Source organism: Eleginops maclovinus, chromosome 11 (genome assembly GCF_036324505.1).
Source record: "Eleginops maclovinus isolate JMC-PN-2008 ecotype Puerto Natales chromosome 11, JC_Emac_rtc_rv5, whole genome shotgun sequence".
Lineage (NCBI taxonomy): Eukaryota > Metazoa > Chordata > Actinopteri > Perciformes > Eleginopidae > Eleginops > Eleginops maclovinus.
Genome location: NC_086359.1, coordinates 6,503,919 through 6,529,804, shown reverse-complemented (window position 1 = coordinate 6,529,804; position 25,886 = coordinate 6,503,919). Strand labels below are relative to the sequence as shown.

Below are 25,886 nucleotides of genomic sequence, written 5' to 3'. Positions count from 1 at the left end.
TGTTTATCCCTCCATCTCACTCATTGTTTCATCTGTTGCATTGTGGCAGTTATCTCTCTCTCTCTCTCTCTCTCTCTCTTTCCTTCCTTTCTCACAGTCATGAGTAGACACTGGCTCGGAGTACTGCTGATGCCCCCATACTCATATCCCAGGAAATGCCCCTGTCTGGATCTATGTGTGGGTCTGTGTGTGATCATGTGTGTGTGTTTGTTTGAGGAATAGCTGCCAGAGCATTAGCCTGCCCTGCTCTGAGTGCCAGAAGCTTTAGGTTTGTGTGGAATGGATGTGAGGTTGAATGGGAATTGATGAGTTTGTATGGGACAGCATTAGTTGAGACTATCATTTTGCTATGAGCTCAGATGTAAAATATGAAGTCCTTTCCAACAGTCCAACAGCTGTGCCAACCAAATTAATTTCTGTCCCTGCTCCATCCTCCCTGTCACATTAAATCTGTTATCCAAAAGCACTTTGTATAAACAGATTTTTTTCAAACCATTGCATAACCACTGCTTTCCTGATTTCCATAACTAACTCATTTGTTAAAAGAATGTCATATTTCCTTTTTAAGCTGTTCAAAGTTTTGAGTTTTGGGGAATCTACCACCGAGTGTACAACCCAAGAATAGGAGTCCAGCTTTATCACATAAACTACAGGTTAAAGTTCAAATTTAGGTTACTTATTTATGTCTTAAGTCTCAGGTTTCCACCAAACAATGGTCATTTAACAAGTATAAAAAGGAAAAAGATCATGCAAGTAGAAACAATAATACAACATAAAAATGTGCACGTAAGGTAGAATATAACATGAATAAAACATCTAATAAAGCTATATAAATTATACATTAATTGTGAATGAGTAAACTTAATGTTGAAGAGAATGTAGTAGGCAACATTTAGTAAACTACAGTGAGTGAGAACAAATGAATGTAAACTCTTATTTACTGGCTAACGTAGGTACCTCACCATACACATTAAGTTACTATCATTGTGATCAGTGGTGTAAAGTAGATGTACTCTACTGTACTTTCGGACAATTTTGAGGAACTTGTACTTAACTTGAATAATTCAATTTCTTCTTACTTTATACTTCTCATCCACTTAAATTCAGGGGTAAATCGTGTACTTTTACTCCAATATATTTATTTAATACCTGTATTCACTGTGTAGATTTTGATTAATAATGTGAAATATAATCAACACTTACACTTTTACTAACATTTTGATTGCTGGACTTTTACTGTAAGAGAGTATTCCTACACTCTGGGACTTCTACTTTTACCTAAGCACAAGATCTGAGTACTTCTTATTGTACCTAAGCACAAGATCTGAGTACTTCTTATTGTACCTAAGCACAAGATCTGAGTACTTCTTATTGTACCTAAGCACAAGATCTGAGTACTTCTTATTGTACCTAAGCACAAGATCTGAGTACTTCTTATTGTACCTAAGCACAAGATCTGAGTACTTCTTATTGTGCCTAAGCACAAGATCTGAGTACTTCTTCCACCTCTGGTAGGAGTTACTGTTTAGCGTCGTTACCATGGTGATGTGCCTAGCTCCTGTAGCTTGGACCAGTTTGTTTTGGCTAACGTTTTACCGTTAGTAAGCTAAGAAGAGGTCTGTTACTTGGGTATAAGTATTGCTGTGGAAGCAGAAATGGACTTACCCGCTTCATATTACGGGAAACTTGATAAAAGAAACCCAGTTGTTTTAACTTTTGAACGAGACATGAACTTGTTTATATCGCTGATGAAACGAGCCGCTTCCTCTACCAGCCGAGATAACGACTGTCATGCTAAAGGGTGAGATAACATAGTGTTAGCTGGCTAATTAAGGTGCTAGTTAGCCGGCCATCTTAATGCTGTTTATTATTAGTTAACAGTAAGCATTGCTACATCAATGGCGGCTATACCAGAAGAAAAAAAGTTGCACTTAAGTTGTTTTTAGTTTATTCAGCTGCTAATAAAGATAATAGGGCCTAAGCCACGTTGTTAGGTTAGGACTTTTCTCAGTGGTCATAAGAGGGCAAACACGCAGGACTCGCTTGACTTCTAACTGCAGGTTCGTAGCCAACCCAACATTAGGCCTGGCCACCAGTCAAATTAAACAACATTTTTGTGGCCTCGTTTTAATAAATAATTTTGAGGAAATTAAAAAGGCATCAGGTATGTCTTTAATTCCCTCTTCTATTAAGAGCACCAACTGTTTTGGAAAACATTCTCTTTTTAAACCATTCTTTCAAGTTAATCCTGGTCAGAGTTTTAATTGTGCTTAATTGTCACTGACTTAACATCCTATTAAAAATGCTACAACATACACATTAAGTCATAGATATGTCAGTGTTGCCTTGTCAGATCAGTCACAAATGACATTTAACTTCACACTTTTTTAATTTGCTTCTTTTCTTTTTAAAGGATGAAAATCCTAATGGACATATGGAAAAAGTACAAACATCGACTGCCTTCGAAGTTTTACCAGGAGCGCATGTTGCAGATGGCAGATTTTCTCTTTGGGATAAAGGTAATTCACAGTTGCATAGCTAATAGCCTACCTGCCAAAGTATTACGTTCTAGCTTCATAATTGTATCAGTCTAAAATAATCAGACTGATGAAAGGAAACCTGGTCAGTGTTGCACACACACTCCTGCACATAAACACTAATTGACATTTTCTATAAACATTTCTTCCCTTTCTTTTATATTTGTAGTTGTACCAGTTCGCTCTTTGGCAGGGATACAGTCTCCACCTGCTGCAGTTCAACTCAGTGAGAATAACTGACATCACAGATGTAAAGCATTTCATGGCCTGCTTCTTCCCTGAAGGGTTTGATACAGACCAAGAAACATTTGCCATGAAGGTACACTGTACACTGCATACAGTGCTTTTTGTTTGTTATTTTTTAGAACTGAAATGTTTCTAATACGGTCATTGATATTTTAACATGTTTTTCCTGAAACTTGATATATCGACATTGCATATGTGCCTGTTTGTGTCTGTAGATCCGTGCAATGCAGGGTTGTGCCCTGTGTATATTTGAGTTGGAGAAAAGGCATTGTGTCCTCAGCCAGAAGGGACTCCGTGAACTGCTGCATGTACTGAACTTCCTCAGGATCATGATGCAGGCGTTTCAGCAACACGATCATCTGTGCTGGCTACTATATAATGGTACCATATAAAGTTTTGTCCAGTTTTTGCTTTTTGTGTGAGGGAAGAACAAAGCAAGTTATCCGTGTGAGACAGGACAAGAGGACATTTTAAGTATATGTCCAAAAGGGTTTTTGTTTGAGATTCTAGATGCAAGGGTTACTACTTTGTAAACAAATCTATTGTGATTTTGTATAGTCAAAGTACGGTAATAACCTCCAAACTTCACCCTACGATTCCCAGAAATATGTTGGTTCTTGTCTTGAAATGCAAGATAACGTAACGGGCGTCATCTAAGATATGATAAAAAAAAAGAGATTTTTAAAGTTAAATGAATAATTACAAGATTTTACAAGCTTATATTTAACTGCAAAGCGTACCTTTTTCTCTTTGTTCTTTTCCAGGTTCATTACACATCTACACCATCTGCCGTTACCTGATGACTATGAATTGTAGTGCACAGGTACTTGGAGCTACTGTAGATGATAGAGGAGACTTTTACTGCTGTTTCTGTTGATACCCTTTAAGAGCTTTTCCAAAATATGTTTATAAAATGTCTGATACTCTCTAAACAACTCCTAAACATAAGTGTTAAATGTACCTAATGAATAATGTGATATACAATATGTGTGATTTATAACGAGATACAGTTGTACCTTTATACCACCGTTTATGATCCTGTCCAGGCGCTGGAGTTCCTTCTGTGGGCAAGCATCAGTTTAGAGCTCTCCATTCCTCTAATGACTGCTAAGTATCTGCCGTGGATTGTCACACTCTACTGTGCTGTCTGCCAGTGTTACTATGACAACAAGGCTGCTGTGAAGGCGGAGGTGAAAGATACACGTCATCTGTATTAACAAACTTAAAAGCACAGAATCATTGCCATGTTTGAAAGGGTATTCAAAGGCTGAAATAATAAATAATAAATGTAACTATCAGCTGTTGTTAATCTGCTTTAGCCAGTCTGCTAACAGTCTTATTACCTTTTTAATACTTATATTATTACTAATCTGCTGTCAAAAAGGCTCTGTTCAAATGGCCTTGTATGATAATTGATCTACATATAGAAGCCACATAGAATACCTTCCTAATTTGTATTTCTGAATTGATCTGAAAGTCCGATTCCCCTCTTGTGGTGTCGTTTGTGTATCTTCAAATGTTTACAGAAGTATGCCAGGAGAGCCCTTGGAAAAATCAATGAGCTGGCAAAGCTGGAAGAGCAGAGTGAAGTTCCTGTCACCAGAGAGACTCGTAGAGCTTACAAAGAAGCCTCTATCCAGGCAAGAGACTCCTCCACACAAAAAAATACAATTCATACTAGAGCTCCTGCGGTCACGTGACTTTTGGTTGGGAGCCACCATTTTGGCAGTCAACATGACCACCGGTGCCAGTGTTTTCTTACCGAGCGAGTATACTTCTCATTTTAATTCAAGTGAAATTCGGCTTTATAGTACAAAATTAGAGAGATTAAATATAAGCGACCCATATAATTCACCCGGTGTGCTTTTCAAGAGCATAACCTCCTGCTCTGAAGACGATGTACCCGACTTGCGCTACGCAGACATCCACAGCTATCTTGTAAGCTTTCCATCAGTGTACTCAGGAGACTCCCTCAGAGCGTACAAAAGCTTGGAGGCTTACAAATGGTGTCAGTCCGGCTTCGTAAACAACATTCAACTGTGGAGTCTTACATCCAAAAACTTCGGCATCATCACTGCAAGGGTAAGTATTAAATTATTCCAGTTTGATAGGCAGTGTCACGTTAGCATTGTTTGTTTATTAGCTTGGCTAGCTACGGAAGTGTCATCCGGGGACAGGGACATCACAGTGTCCGTTAGCTATAATAACTGGGTGCTACTTCTTAAATTAAACTAATTAAATTTAATTAAACTGACCAGAAACTTTTTGTAGCATTGTACTGTATTCCTTCACCCACCTGATATGAAGTGATCACTGCATAAGCGAAAGCCAACGGCCGGGGGGTCCCATCTTTCAGTCTTTTTCTGAAGGCTCCTGGCTCTTTTAATCGCTCCAATCCACTTCTCCCTCCTCTCCGCGTCTTTAGGAATGCGATAATACGATACACCTTTCTTTTTCCCACGCCTATTTGTGCAACCTGGTGCACAGCAGTTATCCACCATCCTTGACAGTCTGCCAGTGCCTGTCAATTTACTGCCGCGATGACTGCCAAAATGGCTGCCCCTGTCGTATCTCGTCACGTGACCAGCATATATGACATCATCTGCAGGAGCTCTATAGGACCATAAAGATCCTTTACAGAGACACATACAGAACATGGGACATTCTATCCCAAAGTTATCCAGTTTTTCTTTTTCAGCTGGCTGCCATGCTGTTTAAACGTTCGGTGTTTGAGGCCAGAAGAAGACCCAAGTCTACGTTCAGACATAAAATGAAAAGCACCTTGAAGGACATACCCAATGTAAAAATATTTACTTATCAATATCATCATATTCAGTGTTAAAACTCATCCTTAAGGGTCCTTCTACGCCTGCCTTTATCTACTGTAGGGGCCATGGCCTCGTACTACAACAGAGCGCATGCTATCGGCGCTGTTTGACAGCAGTGCAGCGCAGTTCTTGGGCATTTTGGAAGCACTTTGGGACAGCACCAGACGCCTCCTGGATACGAGGATGCCAGATGAACCAGAGCTGCAGGAGGTGATCCTGGAGCTCCTGTCTGCCGGCATCAGTATATTATCTGGTAGGTAAAAAAAACACAACAAAAAAGATTGGATTTTAAAAGGGATTTGTGTAATGAGTTATATGCTTGTATGTTCCTGATTTGAAGGAGCTGCAACTACTAGCGAGTCTCTTGGATGTCTCAGTGCACTGACACCAACCTCCACCTTATTGGATTTAGCCGTTACAGGTTTGTCACTTTTCTCTACATTTCTCTTACATTTCAATGTCCATCATTTATCATGAGTAATGTGATGTCTTATATTGTTAGGAGGAAACAGAGTACCCATCATGTCTGCGATGCGGTTCATTAAGATGCTTTTTCAGTACAAGCAGACAGAGGCTTTCACTGAACTGTCCAGAGAGATGCTGCAGGTTTTGTCTGTGAGTAGCACACATGATCTCCTCATTCAGAAAATGGGAATATATAACTTTCTATCGGTCTCCATATTCTCATGTTTCCAATTGAATGTGTTCTGTTTCTGAATAATCTTAACTAGTCTTTACTGTTTCTCTGTGCCAGGGTGTGGAAGGTCAGTCTTACAGGAGGGCAGAGCTGGAGGTAGCTTTACTCGACAGTTTCAACACTCTGCTGTCTTCCCAGAGGAGCCACCCGAAAGAGGACAACACGAGTGAGGGTAGCAAAAATGACAATGTGCCAGATATTCCAAACATTTATGGATTAAAATAAATGTTCTATAAAGGATAATCATAAGAAATGTGTTGTTGCATCCCAGACTTCATTGATCCTTCCACAACCTTCTGGCATTTACTGGGCTGTCAAATCTATATTCTTACCAAGTTTCTTCCTGTCAAATATTAACTGACGGGCTGTTCATATTCTAGCATTGATTATATGCCCAAAATGTGTCTTGCTTCATCACTGACTGAATTTATTTTGTCATGTTGTTTGATGTTTCCAACAGGCAAACGCATTTCTTCATTCTCAATGAATGATGAGTTCATCGGCCTGGTAGACACCCTGCACAAGTCTGCATGTGCCTCTGCTCCTGTAAGTTGTGTTTCTGTTTGTGTTGATCTGCCAAGGACTAGGATACAGTTAGAAGTAGAGTCCATTGTCCATCTCTATGTACTGTTGTGTGTGTTTGTGTAGGAGGTGCAGCTAGATGGAGACCTGGTTTTGGATGTTTTATTATTTCTCTGGGGTCAAGTGAAGCTGGTGATCCAGAGGGAGCCGCGGCCAAACATAGAGCCTCTAAATAACCTTGAAAAGTTGGATCATTACGATAAGGTATTTATTTGAAAAGTAAGCATTGCCGAACATTACTTCAGGGTGGTGGAAGCAAGTGATTGTTAAATGTAGGTATCGGTTGGATTTCTTAACACATGTAACATTGCAGTGGCTGTGGTGTCTGTCCATGCTGTGTGAGGTGGCTTTGGCCTGTAACCTGGCAACTGTTGACTGCATAATAATGGCAGAGATGATTCACACATGGGCCATGCTGCTAGAGAGTGCAGCTGAATACAGCAAACAATGTCCAGGTGAGGATTCAAATTCTACTGCCCTGTAGGACAGCATCTCTTGTAATCCTTTTGTGAATACTTCTCTCATACACACACACACACACACACACACACACACACACACACACACACACACACACACACACACACACACACACACACACACACACACACACACACACACACACACACACACTTCACACACACTTACATGTCATATCATCATTGCTGAATATAAGTATCTTCATGTCTTAGGTCTAGGATCTTTTGAGGCAGACTGTGAAAGTGTGAAGCCAAACTCTTTCTCTACTCTTGAGGTATGATACACTGTAGGATTGACTGCCTTTGCATGGCGTCAAATTATACATTATTTATTATGATTTAAAGTGAGTTTATATGAGAATGTTTAAAAAATAACCAATTAAACATATTGTGTCTATGTGTGTGTTTGTGTGTAGAGTTCAAGTACAGAGCTGCTTCAGAAAGTGTGTGTGGTGGTGGAGCGGGGTCTTGACGCCCTGGCAGAGGGTGTAGCTGCATTACTGCCTCAGGATTCCTCAGCAATCACTGACTATGCCTTTATGCAGGTATGCTACCTGTCCCTCGCCATTGTTAGCCAGGTGTTGCCTGTAATTCACTGTATTGTCAGATGAGAACATACAAATAATAACAGAATACAAGATTTGAGTAGACTCAGTGAATGAGAAAATACACTGTTACTAAAAACCTGTTTTTCTGATAGAAATTTCGTCCCCTCATTCCATCAACTCCTATGTCTTCTTTGACATCGTTGCAAGAGGAAAATAAAGATGGTGAAATAAGTGGGAAGGATAAAGAAGAAGTGGAAGCTGAGGCAAAATCAGATATTGAAAGCTCTCAACACGCTCAGTCCAAACGTGTGTTCCTGCTGGCAGCAGACCTTTATCTAGAGCTGGACATCATTCACCACAGGGCTTCTCTGAAGTTACTGCAGCTGAATGCAGGTCAGTGTCACTTCATGTTTTCTGAGAAATATTTAACCTTTGCGAATAAAACCTGACTGATTGTAGACACAAATAATGGGGTCTAACTAGGTCTTGGGACTTTATTGCTTGTGTCTAGTCACAGAGTCAGAACTGTTGAATCGGATCAAGAAGAACAAGGTGTCCAAAGCTCTTTTCCTGATCCAGAAAGCCTTGATGGCGCACAACAGCATGGAGCCAAATAACAGCAAGAAAACCAAGAGTCTGCTGGAGGTTACAAACTTCATTCACACTTTCACAGACACAGAACTCTCAACACAGTAACGTGTATTAAAGCCACTGCAATGCAAGCCACTTGTACTGAGGACTGGTGATTGAGGTGAGCTTTTGTCAAGTGTACGGACATTTCAACATGCTTCTCCATGTTCTTAACAGGAGGCCTCCACCCTGATAGAGAAAGCAGGGGTGGAAGAAAGGAAACTGTATCTCTCAACCTGTAAAACTCCAGCTGAAGATAAAGGAAAGAACGAGAATAAAGAAAACCCTCCACCTGCCCCCATCCTACTCTCACGCACTTACCTCTCCTTTACCTTTGCCCCAGCACCCTATAATTCCGAAAACCAGGTGAGATTGACTTTAGTTAGTATAAAAGTTAGCAAATAATCAATCCCCACCTCTATTCTTTTTATAATGATCTCTTCTTGTTATCAAGGTGTACTGGTATCAGCTCTGCGGACGTCCAGCGGAGGGCATTAATTGGAAAGTCCGCCTTGGGGACTGCAGCCTGCCAGGAACTGGAAATATGGTACAATTTATCTCTTTCACAACACATGTTTTCAATTTCTATAATCTAGTGTGCTCCCATAATATGAAGTCTGTTTTTTTTCAGGTACCATCAGTATCTGGAGAGAGCGTGATGAGGGTTGAGGGGCTGCAGCCGAACCAGAAGTATGTGTTTGCAGTAGCAGCCTACAACAGCCAGGGAAAGCTCCTTGGTAACGGCATAGGAGATTCAACATTTCCACTGCTGGCATCCTTGCCGGTACCACTGCTCTCTACTTTGGCTCACTTGGCACAGGTACGCTATGTCTCAGTACTAGTTTATCATTTCACATACCTCATTGCTTGCTGATTCCAGGTGCTTTTTCTTGGTGAAGAATAGACGAGCTCTTGTCCAAATCTTTCACCCTAACACATATATAAACTAGGGATCTCCAATCCGGTAATTACAGTTTTTTAACAGGAAAAACACGAACAAAACATTATAAATCTACAGGCATTGATGATGTCATTCTTCAAATAACCTGCATAACAATTTTATTAAGCTCAATAAACATAGATTACATTTGACCGGAATTTTATTTGCTTCATTTTGACAATCTTCTATAAATGTCAAAAAGTGACATTTCTCAGGTAATTTCAAATCTTGTTTGAGTTGTTCAGCACCAATCTTCTGGAATGGAAACCCTTATTTACATGCTGCTGTATTTGGGTGTCAGTTTGAAAGCCAGTAGGTGTTATAATGAGTAACACTAACTCACACAGCTGTTGCTCATAGTTAGGATTTCAGCCCATGCCAAACTGATGGATACTCTAACAGTGTTTCCCACAGAGCCCGAGAACAAGCAGGATTATGGATTTTTCCCCTCCTTCCTCAGGTTGCATTTCAAACGAACCACTATGCCATTGCAAAGAGAGCCTGTAGAGAACTGTGGATCCACTATACAGACCCCGACTCTGGAGCCAACAGCACACAGGACAGACTTGCCATGACAGGGTGAGAAGGGAAACCACAGCTCAAGCCAAGGTACGCTGTTACATTTGTTAATCTCCTTTTGCTCTTCCTCCATTCGCCATACTGAAGGCTGCGTGTCCAGACCCTGCAACAGTCCTCTCCTCTGCTGTGTCAGCTGTTCCTCACTTCCATCTTCATTGAGACAGAGATAAACATTCAGCAGGGATTGCTGAATAGTGAAAATGGACCGTTTATCTGGGAACAGGTAAAAGAAATGAATCTGGAAAATGATTAATATAGTGTGTATTGAAGATGTGTTTGATAGTTATCATTGTTAGCATTATCACAATGTGAAAGTATATGTCGTTATTGCTTGTATTGATGTGACAGGTTCTAACTTTTACATGAACATAAATAAATGTGTGTGTATACAGGAAACCAGACTGGCAGAGTGTGAGCGAATGCTGGTGGCCATGGACCTGGCCATGTGGTTGAATGACGGGCTGCGTTGCCGTGCAAGCTGCAGTCAGCTGTTATGGCCTCTTAGCACCAATAATCTTCCATCAGATCACTTGCGACCAAGTAATTCAGGTATGCAATATGTCATCCGTAGGAGTCTGTAATCTGTCATACAAGTGAAATATTTAGTCAACAATATAACATAATACAAACTAAAAAGTGTATAAGAATGTGTGTTAAAGCTTGTGTCTGTGCTGTGATGTGCAGGTGTTGAAAAAATGCTTGATAGTTCTGGAGGAGAATTCAGGACTCCTTAAACAAAAATGGAGTGGAAACGCATCAGAGTCGTTTATGCACATGATAGCATGCATCACCTACTACCTGTCCAAGGTGAGTCTGCACCTTTTAACATTCTCTGTTTATGTGTGTTTATACAATAACATGTTTCTGCATGCTGAACCTTTAGCATTAGTATACCTGCACACTTTTCAAAATGTATTGAGACATTTTTGCCACCATTTCCAGATATCCCAAATGATAACTAACTGGCAGCTTTGCACAAAATCATGTCTGTTCCTCCCTGACCAGGCGCTACGTGTGCTCAGAGAGCATTACATGGCTTCTGCGGTGATGGACTGTGGTCGCAGGCTGCTCCAAGAGATCTACGATGCCCAGCTGCAGATCAGCAGACTTGCCAATAAAGCTATGGGTGTAAACACATGAACAAACTGAGACTAACTACATCATTTACTCATTTAAAATGACTTAACATCATTCAATTCAATTCAATTAAAATGAGTACTCTTTATATGTACATATTCTTCAAAAAGAGAGTTATTTTTTGCTGATGAACTACTTTACATGTTATATTTGAAGTGGTTTGTTTATGTGTTTAGAAAAAGAAAGATCATGCTGAAATCAAGGCTGAAATAAAGATAAGTTTCCAACTGAAGGCACTGTATCAGAAGAACAAGAAAGAAATCCCATCTGAAGCAGCTCTCCCAGCAGACAATGGTAACACACACACACACACACACACACACACACACACACACACAGGGCCTGCTATTGATTTAGTAATAAAAGCTAAGCTATAGTTAGGTAAATAAACGGTTTCTAACCCTATTCAAAAGAACCTACGCTGGCAATTTGTCAATTTTGTAATAGTTCTGTAACATAACTTTGTGAAGCATATTAAAAGATGTTACAGTTTCTCTTGTGCTTTACATTGCACATTTTCTGCAGACATTGCCCGCCCGCTGACTGGCTGTGAGGATCCCTCCATATTGTACGATGTGATCTCCAACGGCCCCTTAAAGGAGGCTTATCTGGACGGTAAGCTGGACATACTCAGATCATTCTGTAATCAATATTTGGTGTTGTTCATTGACGCTTGTGTTTGTATGTGTGCGTTTTTATAGTGATGAAGATCAGACGGAAGGTCTATTTTATTGAGTTTGCAACACTTCTTCTCCAGAGAACCATGGAGGAAGGCCAACTAGACCTTGTGCTGAAGTGGGGTCAAAGCATGTTTGAATTTCTTAACAGGTGTGCTTTTACGATTCATCTCAGTGTTATGACAAAAGGGTTTATTAAAAATGTCAGCTTTAATTTCCTAATCATTGTTTCATTTCATAATCAAATGAAAAATGTTATATGTGAAACACCAAACAGAGCATTACTGTCAATCTCTGCATGGACCACACTGCACTGTATTACAGGTAGTAGCTGTTTTTGCTTTTCTGTTAAAGCCTTATAATTGTTTCTCTCTTTGTCAGGCGTGACAAGGTGATGGGACTGTCCTCAAAATCTTTGGAGGGAAACAGTCCGAGCAAAAGACGCATTAGTGCTCAGACTCTGAAAGCAAATGAACCACTACAGGTGAAAGTGATGTGCACACAAATATCCAACACACACATGTAGAAACACAAGGACCTACAATATCCTGAACATGTGTGCAAAGACCAATGCCACGTTATATTCAAAGCAACTTTTGGATTTAGTTGAAACACTTTAGAAAACACACTGTATTGAATGTTTGAAAGCTTTGTGCCATAATTCCAAATCTTAGTCTTAAATGTACGGAATGTATCTTAACCAATTTGCTGTTTGTAGCAGAACAAGAACACACCTTCACACGATGATGCAAGAAAGAAACTAAAGCAGAACATGCCACAGAGCATGCTTCAGAGAGTGAGAACGAACAGGTAACATCTGTCTGGGTTTGTGTGATATTATATACAGTATGGGTTCACTTGAACTGTAAGTCTGTGCATGTGTTTGTAGGGATTTGCAGGGTGTGGAGAACCTGCTTGCCATGATGACCTCTGTGGTGCAGCGGCACAAGAAGCAGTTTCAGCTGAGGAACATCTGCTGCGATGAGAGAGTGTGGAAGTCTCACCTCAACTACATCGTGGCTCAAGCACATTTAGCTCTGCTTTACCAGGGCCTGGACACGCTGCATGGAGGAGCCCTGCAGCCCAGGTTCATTCACCTGATTCCAGCTTCATTACCTTTACTATCTTCTGTTTCATTAGTCACATTAACTAGCTCAAGGTTGCTTCAAGTACATGTGAACTTTAATCCCTTTGATGTGATGTTCTGTACGTCTCTTGTTTCAGTTACGGGCAGTTAGATCCATTGTGTTTCTCTCTGGCTTACTCTGGTTTACTGGTGCGGAGAAACTGGCAGCGACAACAGTCTTCTAAACACGAGTTTGTCTCAGAGAGAGGCTCCTCTCTTAAGGATCACGTGGCTGCACACAAAGAGAGGAATAAAAAGGAGGGTGAGGAACACTCTATAAAAATAAGAAGGAAAGCTATCAACCGGTTTCTGTTTCAGCACCAATCTTTTCTCTCTAGCAAGCAGAGGTGATGATGTTACAGAGGAGAGTTGTGAGGAGGGGGAGGACTGCTCTCAAACTGTGGAACAGCCGATTGAGACGCATGGACACACCACTGCCTTGGTTCTGGATTCAATTAACAAAGCTGCTTTACATCTACGAAGGGCCATGGTACAGCACACACATACATGGACCTGCTCTCAAACACAAGTTTATAATCCAGATGCTTTTAATGTGTCTTTCTTTAATATTTCCAGGTGTTGGCCCACCGTGGCAGCCACTGGACCACTCTGCAGTGTGTGTGTCAGACCCTGTGGGATCAAAGCTGCCGAATCACTGTCCTAGTGGATAGAGCTGCTCAACTGGACCTACCTTCCCCCCTCCAGGACCAGCTGAACACCACCTTCACCCCACTGCTGGTGCTGGCTGCTGACCTCATCATGGACATGCTGAACAGACTTGGGGCAAGTGTCGCAATCAGATATATATCCCATGTTCATTTATCGGCATGGAACAAGGATTTGATTTTTGGGTCTTGATTTTGGGTTTTGAATGTCTTTGAATTTAGTGTTTAGGAACATGTTGGAAGCCTGGTACTGATGGTAGCTATTGTCACTACTATGTGCATCTTGTCATCTGAGCAAAAGCAGATTTAAACCTACTTTCATCGTAATCTTTTAGCTGTGGAGTGCGTATGACAGGGACCTGACTGAGGATGAACTAGAGTCCAGTCTCCACTTCTCTGCCCCGCTGGATAACGGAACCCAGGTGGACCTGCGTTGGGTCCGCACCCTGTTGCTGCACACTCTCGAGCGTCTCCATGACAGTGGCAAATGGGAAAGCCTGGCCCACTTTGCCTTAGTTTTTAACAATTATACACGGTGAGTAAAGAGAAGACTATATTACAAGTTCAGCTTCAACAAGGAGTAAAACAAATAGTAAAAATGAGCAGAAGGTTATCATCATCAAAGGCAATTTGAGGATTTTCACACATTAACATCCCTTTTTTTGATACTGTTGTTTTTCTGTCTGTCGCAGGGAACGTTATGCCTCTATTGTCACTCCTCTAGTAGTCCTTGCTCAGAGGAAGCTGCTCGAAAGGATTCATTCTTCTGGAGGACCTGCAGTCCCTCAGCCACACCATGTCAAGACACAGAAGGCCACTGGCAAGGAGGTAGCTCATGCCAACACACAGAAACATGTTCCAATATGGCAGGCTTTTGTGTTCCCTTGCATAATAATGATAATACCCTAATTATTTTATAGCATTTTGTTGCTTTTTTGGCTTTGTATGAAATGAGATGTTACCGTTATCATTCAGCACCACCAGAAACATTTTCACACACTGTGTACATATTTATTTGTGATGCTAACTTTTTTCTATATTTCAGGTAACTTACAGAAGCTACGCAGACTCCCAGCTGCTCATAGGGTGGACCCCCCACCCTGCTCGGACACCAATTCACAAAAAACTCACAAACTCAACTCCTCGAGACACAGACGACTTTAAAGGTTTAAAGCCGGCCTCATTTATGTCATGTCATGTCAAGATACTTTAAGACTTTAAACTATTGCTTGTAAGTTGTTTTATTACCTGTTGCACAATTAAAATGTTATTAATAAGAACAAATAGCATAATGATGGTGGAACCGGGACAAGTGATTCAACATTCTACACAGAGAGGGAAGCTTTTCATGCTTTGTGGTTCTGTGTCTAAGGTGCAGAGATACAGCACTCCATGTCGCTTGTGTGCGTCCCTCTGGATGTAGAAGACACACTGAGCTGTTATCGTCAAGCCCTCGAGAGAAGACCACACTGTCTTCAGGTCTTCCAGCATAGTCGCTCCTTACTGCTGCAGCTGCTTGCATACACAAAGCCCTGTAAGTGCTGAATGATTGGACATACATATTCACGCAGCATCTGTTTGAAACCCTTCACTGATTTGTTCGTGTCTCTCAAGGTTTTACGGCACAGGTGCAGCAGTGTCAGAGCAGAACTCTCAGCCATTCCACAAGTCTGGTTGATTTCAATCCCTTAGCTATGCCGTCTCCAAACATACAACCTTGTGACCTGTCCGACGAGGATTACAGCTCCCCAAATGCTCTCTACAGCCTCCCCATCAGCCCTGAACACATGCCGACTGTCAGTGCTGCATACTCTGCCTCCATTAGTAAGAGCACCAAATACTTCTAAAGCAAACGAAAGAAGGCACGTATTGACAAAGGGGGATAGTGATAGTGAGCAGACTGCATGACAAGATTATAATGTGAATGTATCAATGAAGAACTTAAAAAAAACTGAATTGTTGACTTTATTGAAATGTATTATGTCAACAGAAGTGTACTAGGTTAGTAAAAGGCAATAATATTAACTTTAAAGAAAAAATATTAGGTTTAACTTAATATTATTGCTTTTAACTAACCTAATACAGCTTTGTGAAATGTATTGACTTCCTACATTCAATTAAAGTCAATGTTTCAGTTTTTTTTCCGGTTACTTAAACTAAATGTATTATGTCAACAAATGACACATAATTGTATTAGGTTAAAGGAAAGCAATAATATTAATAAATACAACTTAAAAAAATAGGTCAGACTTTATAGTATTTCTTTCAACTAACCTGATACATTTATGTGGAACCTGTTGATATAAAACATTTATTTAAGTTATTAAATATAATTAAATATTCAATATTTTCAGTGAGTCAGAGTCCTAAACGTCTAACCTTCCTCGCCATCTCAATCCAACTTCTCCTCAGAGTATCTGCGGGCCAACCATCATGATTCCCTCAGAGTTCTGGCGCTGCATGAAAAGGGAAACCTAGAGTTCTACAATGGAAACCCGGGGTAAGAATCTGTCAGCTGGCTTGTGTATTATATGCTTTTACCTTTAAACGTCTGTACCTTTCATGATATTCCTTTCATTCTTGTAATCATTTCCTTCCTGCCTGTGTTTTACCCCCAGGGCAGCACACTCATACTGGAGTAAAGCTGTAGACTGTGCCTTACAGAGCTCTGGTGCTGTAGAGAACTGGGATGGAGTGTCACTTGAGGGTGGCTCCCTGCAGGAAACCCTGAAACAGGCTGGCATCTGGGGATGTCTGCAGGCTGCTGTGCTGACTGCTAAGATTGCCCAGTAAGTGTCAGGAGGGTCATCATTGGTTGTGTGTGTGTGTGTGTGTGTGTGAGTGTGTGTGTGTGTGTGTGTGTTGCAAGAACATATCTGTAAAATAGTCCTGCTTCTGACAATGTGTTTTGATCTACAGGTACATCTTAACTGCTGATATCAGCCAGCGTACAAACTGCTGTCTCATGTCTGCACACTTCTTTAAGGTAATACTTCCAGAGGATGTACTCTCTGTACAGTTTCTTACAGTCATTATTTGTCTATCTTTGTTTCTTTTAGTTTGTTGTTTAATTTTCTCTATTACTGCACTGTTAGTGTACAGTTTTATTATTATTATTATTATTGTTATGTTTGTTGTAGTGAGTCTTTTATAAGTCTGGCATAGGAATTTCTATCTGGATAAATAAAGTCATATCTTATCTCTTAGGATGATCATCTCTCTCAGAAATATGAATTCTATGCTTAGTGCACTATTGAAGAAGTGATGGCAGGAGATTTCTTTGTTCTCAGGACTGTAAACTATTTGCTTTATTATGTATGTGTGTGACCTACTTCCCTAGTGTGTGCTGTGCTGCTCCCTGGCTCAGCCCCAGGGCGACATTCAGTACGCCTCTCACAGCATCGGAGATGAACTGCTCCCCGGAGTGGACCTTTTCTCTGAGCCTCACAGGGTTCCCCTCAGCACCACTGTAGTCAGCCTGAACTTCGTCTGCCACTGGCTTTACACCGAAGGCTACTACATCACGGTACACACACACACAAACACTGACAGTCTGTCCTCATTTTTAACTGCAGTCCTCAAGAGAAAAAGCAGTTACTTTTTACATTTGGTTTCTTATTTCAGCTTCTGCCCATACTAGCCCTTTACCTTCATTTTGTGGGGTCTGTGTGCAGAGATTTCCAGCGCACCATTGAGGCCAAAATACTTAAGGTCAGCATTGTTGTTGTCCTCTCTGCATACATATAGTGTTTGTATGTAATGTTTTCTTGTCATGGTTGTGATAGAGATCTCAGTCTGGGTTTGTGTTTCTGCAGATGCGTGCCCTTACTGAACTGTGTCTGTTCACTGAGGCTGTAAAGGACGCAGTTCAGCTCACACAAGGAACAGGGATCCCTCCGCCCTACGGACACTGTACAACCAAAGATAATCTCCAAGTAAAACCATAACGTATTTGTGCTAGTGCTGCTTCTGCATTCTTTTGTAGGCATTGTTATGTATTTTATGCTGTATATGCCAATATTTTGATTAGAAATTGTGCTTATTTTGCAGCCTGTGAAGATGTTCTACAGCAACAAATCTCTCCTGGACAATACTGAGGTACTTTTTATGTAGGATTTCTTTAGTTTTCTGAAGTATTTAGAATTCAAATGAAGTCTTTTGTTGTTTAGGGTGGAAGAATGGTATCATAAATCATGATCCAGGTCCAGGTGCAAATGCCCTTCTTTATATAACAGAACTAGTGCTCTCAAAGTTAACGCGCTATTAAAAAATATCAGGAATCCATGGTAACGTTGTGGATCACAGCAGAAACACACTACAAATGGAGAAGGAGAAGTCACTTTTGAATGGAAATTTGAGCTATAAAGCCCTGCCGGGTGGTTTTTGCAACAAGACCGAGGTAATATGTGCATCCTGCAAAGTGAATTAAGTTTCCTCCGGAGTACCCTGAGGTTAAAATATCAAACACTGTTTATTTTAAACATTGTTTATTTATTATTAACATAATTTATGATGAATTATAAAGCAATCATATTTGTCCATCCACAAAAACTTGAAAATGAGAGCCCTAATCACAACATCTCAACCTTTGGTGTTCCTGACATATTAGAAAACATCGGTCCAAAGTGCCATACAATCTTACATACCTTCTAATAGTCATAAGACAATATATATTAAACTGTTATCTGACTCTGTGTTCATTTTTCCAAAATATATTTGAGTGATTTCCAAATTTGCTTGCTTTTCATTTTTGGTTAGGCTTTGGAGGAACTTATAAACTGCGAGTTTGCTCCAGAGGTCAGCACGCTGTATGGATCCACATTGGGCCTCCGATTCAAACTTGCTCGCACTCAACTAGTCCTGGCACTCAGTAACACCGTGCGTGCGCCCCCTGATCCAGGTCTGCAAGCAAGGCTACTTTCTCCTGTCTGTTATCTATTTGATATTATTGAACTTAAGGACAGCTTTTCATGCAAACGGGACATTTTTTTCAGACGTTGTTGAAGGAGAAGCTTTTTCAGTGACCTCAAAACACCATGAAGAGGACAGACTGGACACTGAGGGCTCCAGTCTGAACACAGAAGAGCCAAAAATGTTTACCTTTGGTACCAAGAAGGAGAATCTAACTCCAGAAACGATTAAGGTTTTTGTCACCTTATGCAAATTCAGCTTTATTTTTGGCAGACTTACACAAACTATGTTTTTTTGGTTAACTTACTCATATCTGTCTTATTCTCTGTTGTAGTTTATTTTGCTAGAAGTAGTGTCCTCCTGGTTGCACCCCTTCTCACAGCAACTGAGCTCTCTGACCTGCAGCAAAATGGAGAACCTGGAACTGACAATAGAGTCCAAACTTCTGAAGGCCAGCCTGTACCTGCAGCAAGGCAATGCTGCATATAGGTATGTTGTGTGCTGTGTGTGTTTACATCCATACAGTATGTGTGTATTTCCTGGCTAAAGGATGCAGAGCTAGCCAGGATTTGAACCTAGAATCTTTTTATCTGTAGTCAGACGTGTCATCCGTTGCTCAACTAGCCTTGTAACATGTGTTAAAGTATCTGCTTCAGAAGTATTTAAAACTAGGTACAAATAAAGTAAGTGAAAGCCACAACGAAGAAGACTACCCTAACCGTCTTAATGTCCTCTTCCAGTTCTAAGATGGCAATTTCCTCCTTCATGCTGCTGCAGACGTCTCCTGTAATCATGAAAGGGATCATAAATGGCTCTCCTGCGTCTGACATACTGCACACCCCGAGTGAACGGGTATGGTGTTATAGGAATGAGTTGCAAAATCAAATCCTTTCACACACCGCAACTTAAGAAATCCCTTTATAGGTGTGTCCTGTAAACATTACAGAGAATGACAACATTACAACCAAAAGAAGCAATGGAACTGGACACCATGAATGTGGTACCTCTAGAATTTGTTAGCAGCTCAAATGTGATAATGTAATGTTTGCTTATTCGCACATAACCACAGTGGGTCACTAGAATGGTGATGGATTGTAATTGGTGTCTGTACAGTGGGGCAAAAAAGTATTTAGTCAGCCACCAATTGTGCAAGTTCTCCCATTTAAAAAGATGAGAGAGGCCTGTCATTTTTATCATAGGTACACTTCAACTATGAGAGACAGAATGAGAAAATAAAATCCAGGAAATCACATTGTAGGATTTTTAATGAATTAATTGGTAAATTCCTCGGTAAAATAAGTATTTGGTCACCTACAAACAAGCAAGATTTCTGGCTCTCACAGACCTGTAACTTCTTCTTTAAGAGGCTCCTCTGTCCTCCACTCGTTACCTGTATTAATGGCACCTTTTTGAACTCGTTATCAGTATAAAAGACACCTGTCCACAACCTCAAACAGTCATACTCCAAACTCCACTATGGCCAAGACCAAAGAGCTGTCAAAGGAGACCAGAGACAAAATTGTAGACCTGCACCAGGCTGGGAAAACTGAATCTGCAATAGGTAAGCAGCTTGGTGTGAAGAAATCAACTGTGGGAGCAATTATTAGAAAATTGAAGACATACAAGACCACTGCTAATCTCCCTCGATCTGGGGCTCCACGCAAGATCTCACCCCGTGGGGTCAAAATGATCACAAGAACGGTGAGCAAAAATCCCAGAACCACACGGGGGGACCTAGTGAATGACCTGCAGAGAGCTGGGACCAAAGTAACAGAGGCTACCATCAGTAACACACTACGCCGCCAGGGACTTAAATCCTGCAGTTCCAGACGTGTCCCCCTGCTTAAGCCAGTACATGTCCAGGCCCGTCTGAAGTTTGCTAGAGGGCATTTGTATGATCCAGAGGAGGATTGGGAGAATGTCATATGGTCAGATGAAACCAAAATAGAACTTTTTGGTAAAAACTCAACTCGTCGTGTTTGGAGGAGAAAGAATGCAGAGTTGCATCCAAAGAACACCATACCTACTGTGAAGCATGGGGGTGGAAACATCATGCTTTGGGGCTGCTTTTCTGCAAAGGGACCAGGACGACTGATCCGTGTAAAGGAAAGAATGAATGGGGCCATGTATCGTGAGATTTTGAGTGAAAACCTCCTTCCATCAGCAAGGGCACTGAAGATGAAGCGTGGCTGGGTCTTTCAGCATGACAATGATCCCAAACACACCGCCAGGGCAACGAAGGAGTGGCTTCGTAAGAAGCATTTCAAGGTCCTGGAGTGGCCTAGCCAGTCTCTAGATCTCAACCCCATAGAAAATCTTTGGAAGGAGTTGAAAGTCTGTGTTGCCCAGCGACAGCCCCAAAACATCACTGCTTTAGAGGAGATCTGCATGGAGGAATGGGCCAAAATACCAGCAACAGTGTGTGGAAACCTTACAGACTTACAGAAAACGTTTGACCTCTGTCATTGCCAACAAAGGGTATATAACAAAGTATTGAGATGAACTTTTGTTATTGACCAAATACTTATTTTCCACAATCATTTGAAATAAATTCTTTAAAAATCCTACAATGTGATTTTCTGGATTTTTTTCCCCCATTCTGTCTCTCATAGTTGAGGTATACCTATGATAAAAATTACAGGCCTCTCTCATCTTTTTAAATGGGAGAACTTGCACAATTGGTGGCTGACTAAATACTTTTTTGCCCCACTGTATATGTGTTCATACTGTGTCTGTAATATACTGTCTAAAGGTTACTCAACATTGCAGTGTTTCACACACACAGCATGAAGACTCGCCCAGAGCAGTTGAGGCAGGTGAGAGAGTTGGACCCCCTATGTGGCTGCGTTGCCGCCTGGCTCTGGTCCGCAGCCTCACTTCACACATCCCTGGCACTGCTGAGCTGATGCCAGGTCTGTTCATGTGTTGTTTTGTGCTCTCTTTTTCTGAGTCGTGTATTGCAGGCTAAAACATTTGGGTGAACATTACATGTCAAGCAGATATGTAAAGGTGCCATAGAATGGAAAACTGTATTTACCTTGACATAGTTGAATAAGGAGAGTTCGGTACATTGAACTGACATACCGTGAACCTCAAACACCATTGTCTCCTCCTTCACGTGCAAATCATGAATATACATATCACAGCGGTAAAACGGGCGAATTACAACAATCCCTGTGTGTGAGGTAACACGGTAGTCCAGCCCCAACATTGGCGTACACCAGCTGCTGGAAACACTAACGCTAACACTTACCCCTCCGTAACGTTGCTCTCCAATCTGACTGACTGTTCTTGAAATTCCTCGGTTTCCTCCTCCGATAAAGGCTCAAACATGTAAGGTTGGATGCCAATAGCCTCCATGTTTCATCTCTCACAGTTTCCGAACTTCACTTACTTCTGTGGGCTCTGAGGCAGCCACGGATTGCTCCTTGTAAACCAGCCAATCAGAGCAGAGCTCGTCATAATTATTTAAATGAGCCCCAAATAAGGCCATTCAGCTTGTTCATTCTAGGACCAAATCATAGGGTTATAAGTGGGCCTGTAAAACCACATCTGGACATTTTTTGGATCAACCAAAGTTATATACCTTCTTTGTAGACATCAGAGAACAATTTAAAATAGCAGATAGACGCTTTCTATGGCAGCGCTTCCCTTTTATGTAATATAGTACTGGATGTATACTTGTATAATACTAAGTATTATCAACTACTTCAAATGGGTAACTTATGTGTATAAAACTGTAACTTCATTAGCTGGAGGTAGCGATAGAATGAGGAAACTGCTGTGTTTTTGTGTATGGATATGCATATAAACATGTCGTGGGTATTGTTTTTTCAAGGTAAAAACATCAATGTGGAGACGACTCGGATTTTACAGGAGGGTCTCGATGAATGTGCGCGTTGGGGAGACATTGATATTCAAGCCCTTTTGATGGTGGAAGGTGCAGAATTGAAAGCAAAGAGAGGCAAGACCGGTGACAGCGTGGCTATGTTGCAGGTACAAACACACACACCTTTTTCTCATTTTCAAAGTACATTTGCAGGTGAAAGATGCTTGACTCCTTTGTTATTGGATCTCACAGCCTGACCTGACCTGAAAACATGCCCCATCATTTGAATACAAGTTAACTTAAATAGGGGGCACCCAGATTTGAACTGGGGACCTCTTGATCTGCAGTCAAATGCTCTACCACTGAGCTATACCCCCTCTACTAACCAGTAGCCAGTTACATATAGAGTCTCTGGGAAATTACCACAGGGCAGAAACATGTTCACCAGAGAACTAACCGAAATACAGACACAAGCGCTTCATTCTTATGGCAGAGTGGGAACTGATGTACGATGACTATTCTATCACTGTTGAAGTGACTGCCTGGCTAAAGGAAACCGAGCTAGCCAGGATTTGAACCTAGAATCTTCTGATCCGTAGTCAGACGCGTTGTCCGTTGCGCCACTAGCCCTGTGATCTCATTTGTGTCCGTTTCCGTTGTATATGTCCAGATAGTTTTCTGAGTTCTGTGTTGTGATAGCTTGGTGAAAGACTGAATGTCAGATTTCTTCTCATTTAATCTGCATGTATTCTTATGTGATGTCATAAATTACACTGACAAATTACAAATGAAGTGAAGATAGAGCGAGTTAGAGTAGCAACATTGACGCTGGCATCGAGCCGGGGTTGCTGCGGAAACACAGAGAGGACGGTTAATGATATGATAACTTGTCTAATTTTGTCTAATTTTTGCATTATTTTATTTGTCTTATTTGCACTGTGTATGTTGAGTTGTTGGAGGAGCCTGGGATATACAATTTTCATTACCAACATATACACTGTATCTGCTGTGCATATGACAAATGAAACCTTTGAGCCTTTAAACCTTTTGAATAATAGCCCCTTGGTTCAATGAGTGCTTTGTAGTTGATTTGCATATCTTGCTTACATACATATAACTAAACGGGTAAAACTGTTGAGGGGGCACCCAGATTTGAACTAGGGACCTCTTGATCTGCAGTCAAATGCTCTACCACTGAGCTATACCCCCTTTACACGGCAGGTTTGAGTTGCACATTGGGTTTATCAGAGACTACTGTAGGGCCAGATTTTGTTTTTGAAATACAAATGATCAAGTAGCACTAAAAAGTCGTACAAGCCTCCAAAAATGAATGAATGCATGACATCACAGGATCAGAATCATTTATGCAGTCAGTACTCATGAGACGTATTGTTTAAGTGACTGCCTTGCTAAAGGAAACCGAGCTAGCCAGGATTTGAACCTAGAATCTTCTGATCCGTAGTCAGACGCGTTATCCGTTGCGCCACTAGCCCTGAGTCTCTCTCATCTATGTCAAAACTGTTTTAGAGACAAAGGGAGTTAGAGCCACAACAAAGGACCAGCTTAGTACTGCTGACCCGGATTCCAAACGGAGGTTTCTGCTGCCACGACGCAGAGTAATACCCACTACTATCACAGCCACATGATTAAGTACTTTGTTATTTTGACAGCATTCTTGGAACTCTGAAGATCAAATGTCCTCCTATTTTATGCCCTCTATGTGTGCGACAACTGACACTAAGGATCAGTTGTCGCACATCTATCAATCAGCCGTCCTTTATAAAACTTGAAGTATATATTTAGAATTTCTGTTCTGTTGCAGTTTTTTTCTGTCACCTGCTGCCGTGTCTACAAAGTGTGTCCAATGTATTGATATTAAGTCATTAAAGTACTCCTGTGTTGTGTCTGTGAATGCATGTGAGTAGGATGCAGTGACCCTGCTGTCTGAACGTACATGCATGCCTCCAGGATCCAGTCTGACTCTGGCTCGTGCCACTTTGCTGCTCAGCGACTTAAGAGGAGTACAGAGCACCACAATTCTCAAACTGACACAGAAATTTCTCACAAACCAGGTAAACAAACACACAGACATGCATTTATATACTTCTACTATTCAGAATTCAGAAAGCTTAAAATCGCCTTGTCTCCATTTGCTTCAGCTAAGTGTTTTTGGTCAGAGAGTGGTGTCGGATGATGGAAAAATGTGCTACCCTCCTCCTGGACCCAGCAACATCTACCTCCCTTACCTCAACATACTGGATCAGACCACATTGCAAATTGGTAAATACAGGACATGACACTGTTTAACACTTTTGTGGACTTAAGACTAAACAGTCACCACATTGTCTCTACATTACTCTAACTTGCAATTTTTCTGCAGGTCACATGCTGGATCTTAATGACATGCAAATACCAGAACCTGCCCAGTCATCGCAATCCACTTCCAGGCAGCGTTCACACCACTCCAGCCGGATTGGGAGAGACTCTGTCGCATCAGTCACGTCTCCATCTCTAAACAGCCTGAACACAACGAATCCTACGAGTCCACCATGCCTAGAAAGATAGCCAGAGTACATTGACAGCCATAATGTGGATATAGGGCTGCACGCTTGATCATTAAAAGCAAATAAAACATGGAACTGGAATCTGTGGTTACACATATGCTGAACAATGTAAATGTAAGGAATGTATATTCTGTTATGGATGTTTTTAGCTGCAGTAATTTGTCAATGTTTGGATTTGAAAAATATGATGTTGATCCTGCGTATTCGTTTGTAGGTCTCTAATCTTATGGTATGTTTACTAGTAAATAATGAAACGAGGAGAAGAGTTGATAGTGTGGGGAATAAATCATTTTGAAGAGATCTGCAAACTGTTCATATATAAGTCTGTCTGTAAACCATTGCCTTTTTAATATTTTTACTTCTAGGTCTATACAACGATTTTCCACAACAACAAAGCAACTTCTAAATCACAAACTATGAAAGAGAACACAACCCATAAGACATACTGTAATTTACTTCTTGAGGGAGGGAGGTAAAAAAAAATACTGTATTGGGTTTTAGCTGGGTAAGAGCTGCCATCTAGTGTTGGTCCTTGTCATAAAGAATCCAATTTCAGATTTAATTGCTACACTTTTATAAAAATAATGATTATGGATTATAGCTGAATGATTAGCCTTTAATGACAGATTATTGGATAGAATTGTTTGAAGTACATTTACGCGTTACTCATATTGTACTTTACAATCCACTGTATTTGATGACTTTAAAAGCTTTGGAAGTTCTGAATATTAATACGAAATATAAATCAACTTATTATTATAGCTTTATTTTCTCAGCAGTATACAAAATAATTAAACATTTCATGTGAAGGCTTTAAGTAAAACGTGATACACATTATGAGCACCAGTAATATCACATGCATTGTATGATTCTGTGATGGGACCCTCGGTATAAGTACTTTTACTTTAATA

At 40.9% G+C, this 25,886-nt stretch overlaps 1 protein-coding gene and 4 non-coding genes across 5 annotated transcripts; 1 reads left to right on the top strand and 4 right to left on the bottom strand.

Annotated features, from left to right (window-relative positions):
• The first annotated feature begins 1,612 nt into the window (after positions 1 to 1,612).
• Positions 1,613 to 25,275, top strand: LOC134872319 (cilia- and flagella-associated protein 54-like). Its single transcript, XM_063895574.1, is given in 58 exon segments — positions 1,613 to 1,801; positions 2,414 to 2,519; positions 2,707 to 2,856; positions 2,999 to 3,164; positions 3,548 to 3,606; positions 3,830 to 3,973; positions 4,310 to 4,423; positions 5,482 to 5,583; positions 5,672 to 5,864; positions 5,952 to 6,032; positions 6,114 to 6,226; positions 6,366 to 6,480; positions 6,769 to 6,854; positions 6,957 to 7,094; positions 7,204 to 7,345; positions 7,583 to 7,644; positions 7,786 to 7,914; positions 8,070 to 8,310; positions 8,429 to 8,562; positions 8,725 to 8,913; positions 9,002 to 9,094; positions 9,179 to 9,367; positions 9,948 to 10,066; positions 10,154 to 10,289; positions 10,459 to 10,524; positions 10,526 to 10,615; positions 10,751 to 10,873; positions 11,072 to 11,194; positions 11,380 to 11,497; positions 11,729 to 11,818; positions 11,905 to 12,031; positions 12,262 to 12,364; positions 12,599 to 12,690; positions 12,770 to 12,967; positions 13,105 to 13,268; positions 13,345 to 13,496; positions 13,583 to 13,789; positions 14,007 to 14,206; positions 14,364 to 14,499; positions 14,717 to 14,837; positions 15,044 to 15,205; positions 15,286 to 15,495; positions 16,084 to 16,171; positions 16,290 to 16,460; positions 16,591 to 16,657; positions 17,012 to 17,197; positions 17,296 to 17,382; positions 17,487 to 17,606; positions 17,722 to 17,769; positions 18,430 to 18,571; positions 18,666 to 18,814; positions 18,917 to 19,071; positions 19,323 to 19,434; positions 21,335 to 21,494; positions 22,421 to 22,578; positions 24,337 to 24,483; positions 24,571 to 24,691; positions 24,792 to 25,275. Coding segments are annotated over 58 exon segments (7,725 nt in total). The 5' UTR covers positions 1,613 to 1,655; the 3' UTR covers positions 24,977 to 25,275.
• On the bottom strand, positions 22,717 to 22,788 carry trnac-gca (transfer RNA cysteine (anticodon GCA)). The gene has a single exon. It is a non-coding gene; the product is annotated as a tRNA-Cys (tRNA).
• trnar-acg (transfer RNA arginine (anticodon ACG)) lies at positions 22,969 to 23,041 on the bottom strand. The gene has a single exon. It is a non-coding gene; the product is annotated as a tRNA-Arg (tRNA).
• Positions 23,549 to 23,620, bottom strand: trnac-gca (transfer RNA cysteine (anticodon GCA)). The gene has a single exon. It is a non-coding gene; the product is annotated as a tRNA-Cys (tRNA).
• On the bottom strand, positions 23,832 to 23,904 carry trnar-acg (transfer RNA arginine (anticodon ACG)). The gene has a single exon. It is a non-coding gene; the product is annotated as a tRNA-Arg (tRNA).
• Positions 25,276 to 25,886: the final 611 nt, after the last annotated feature.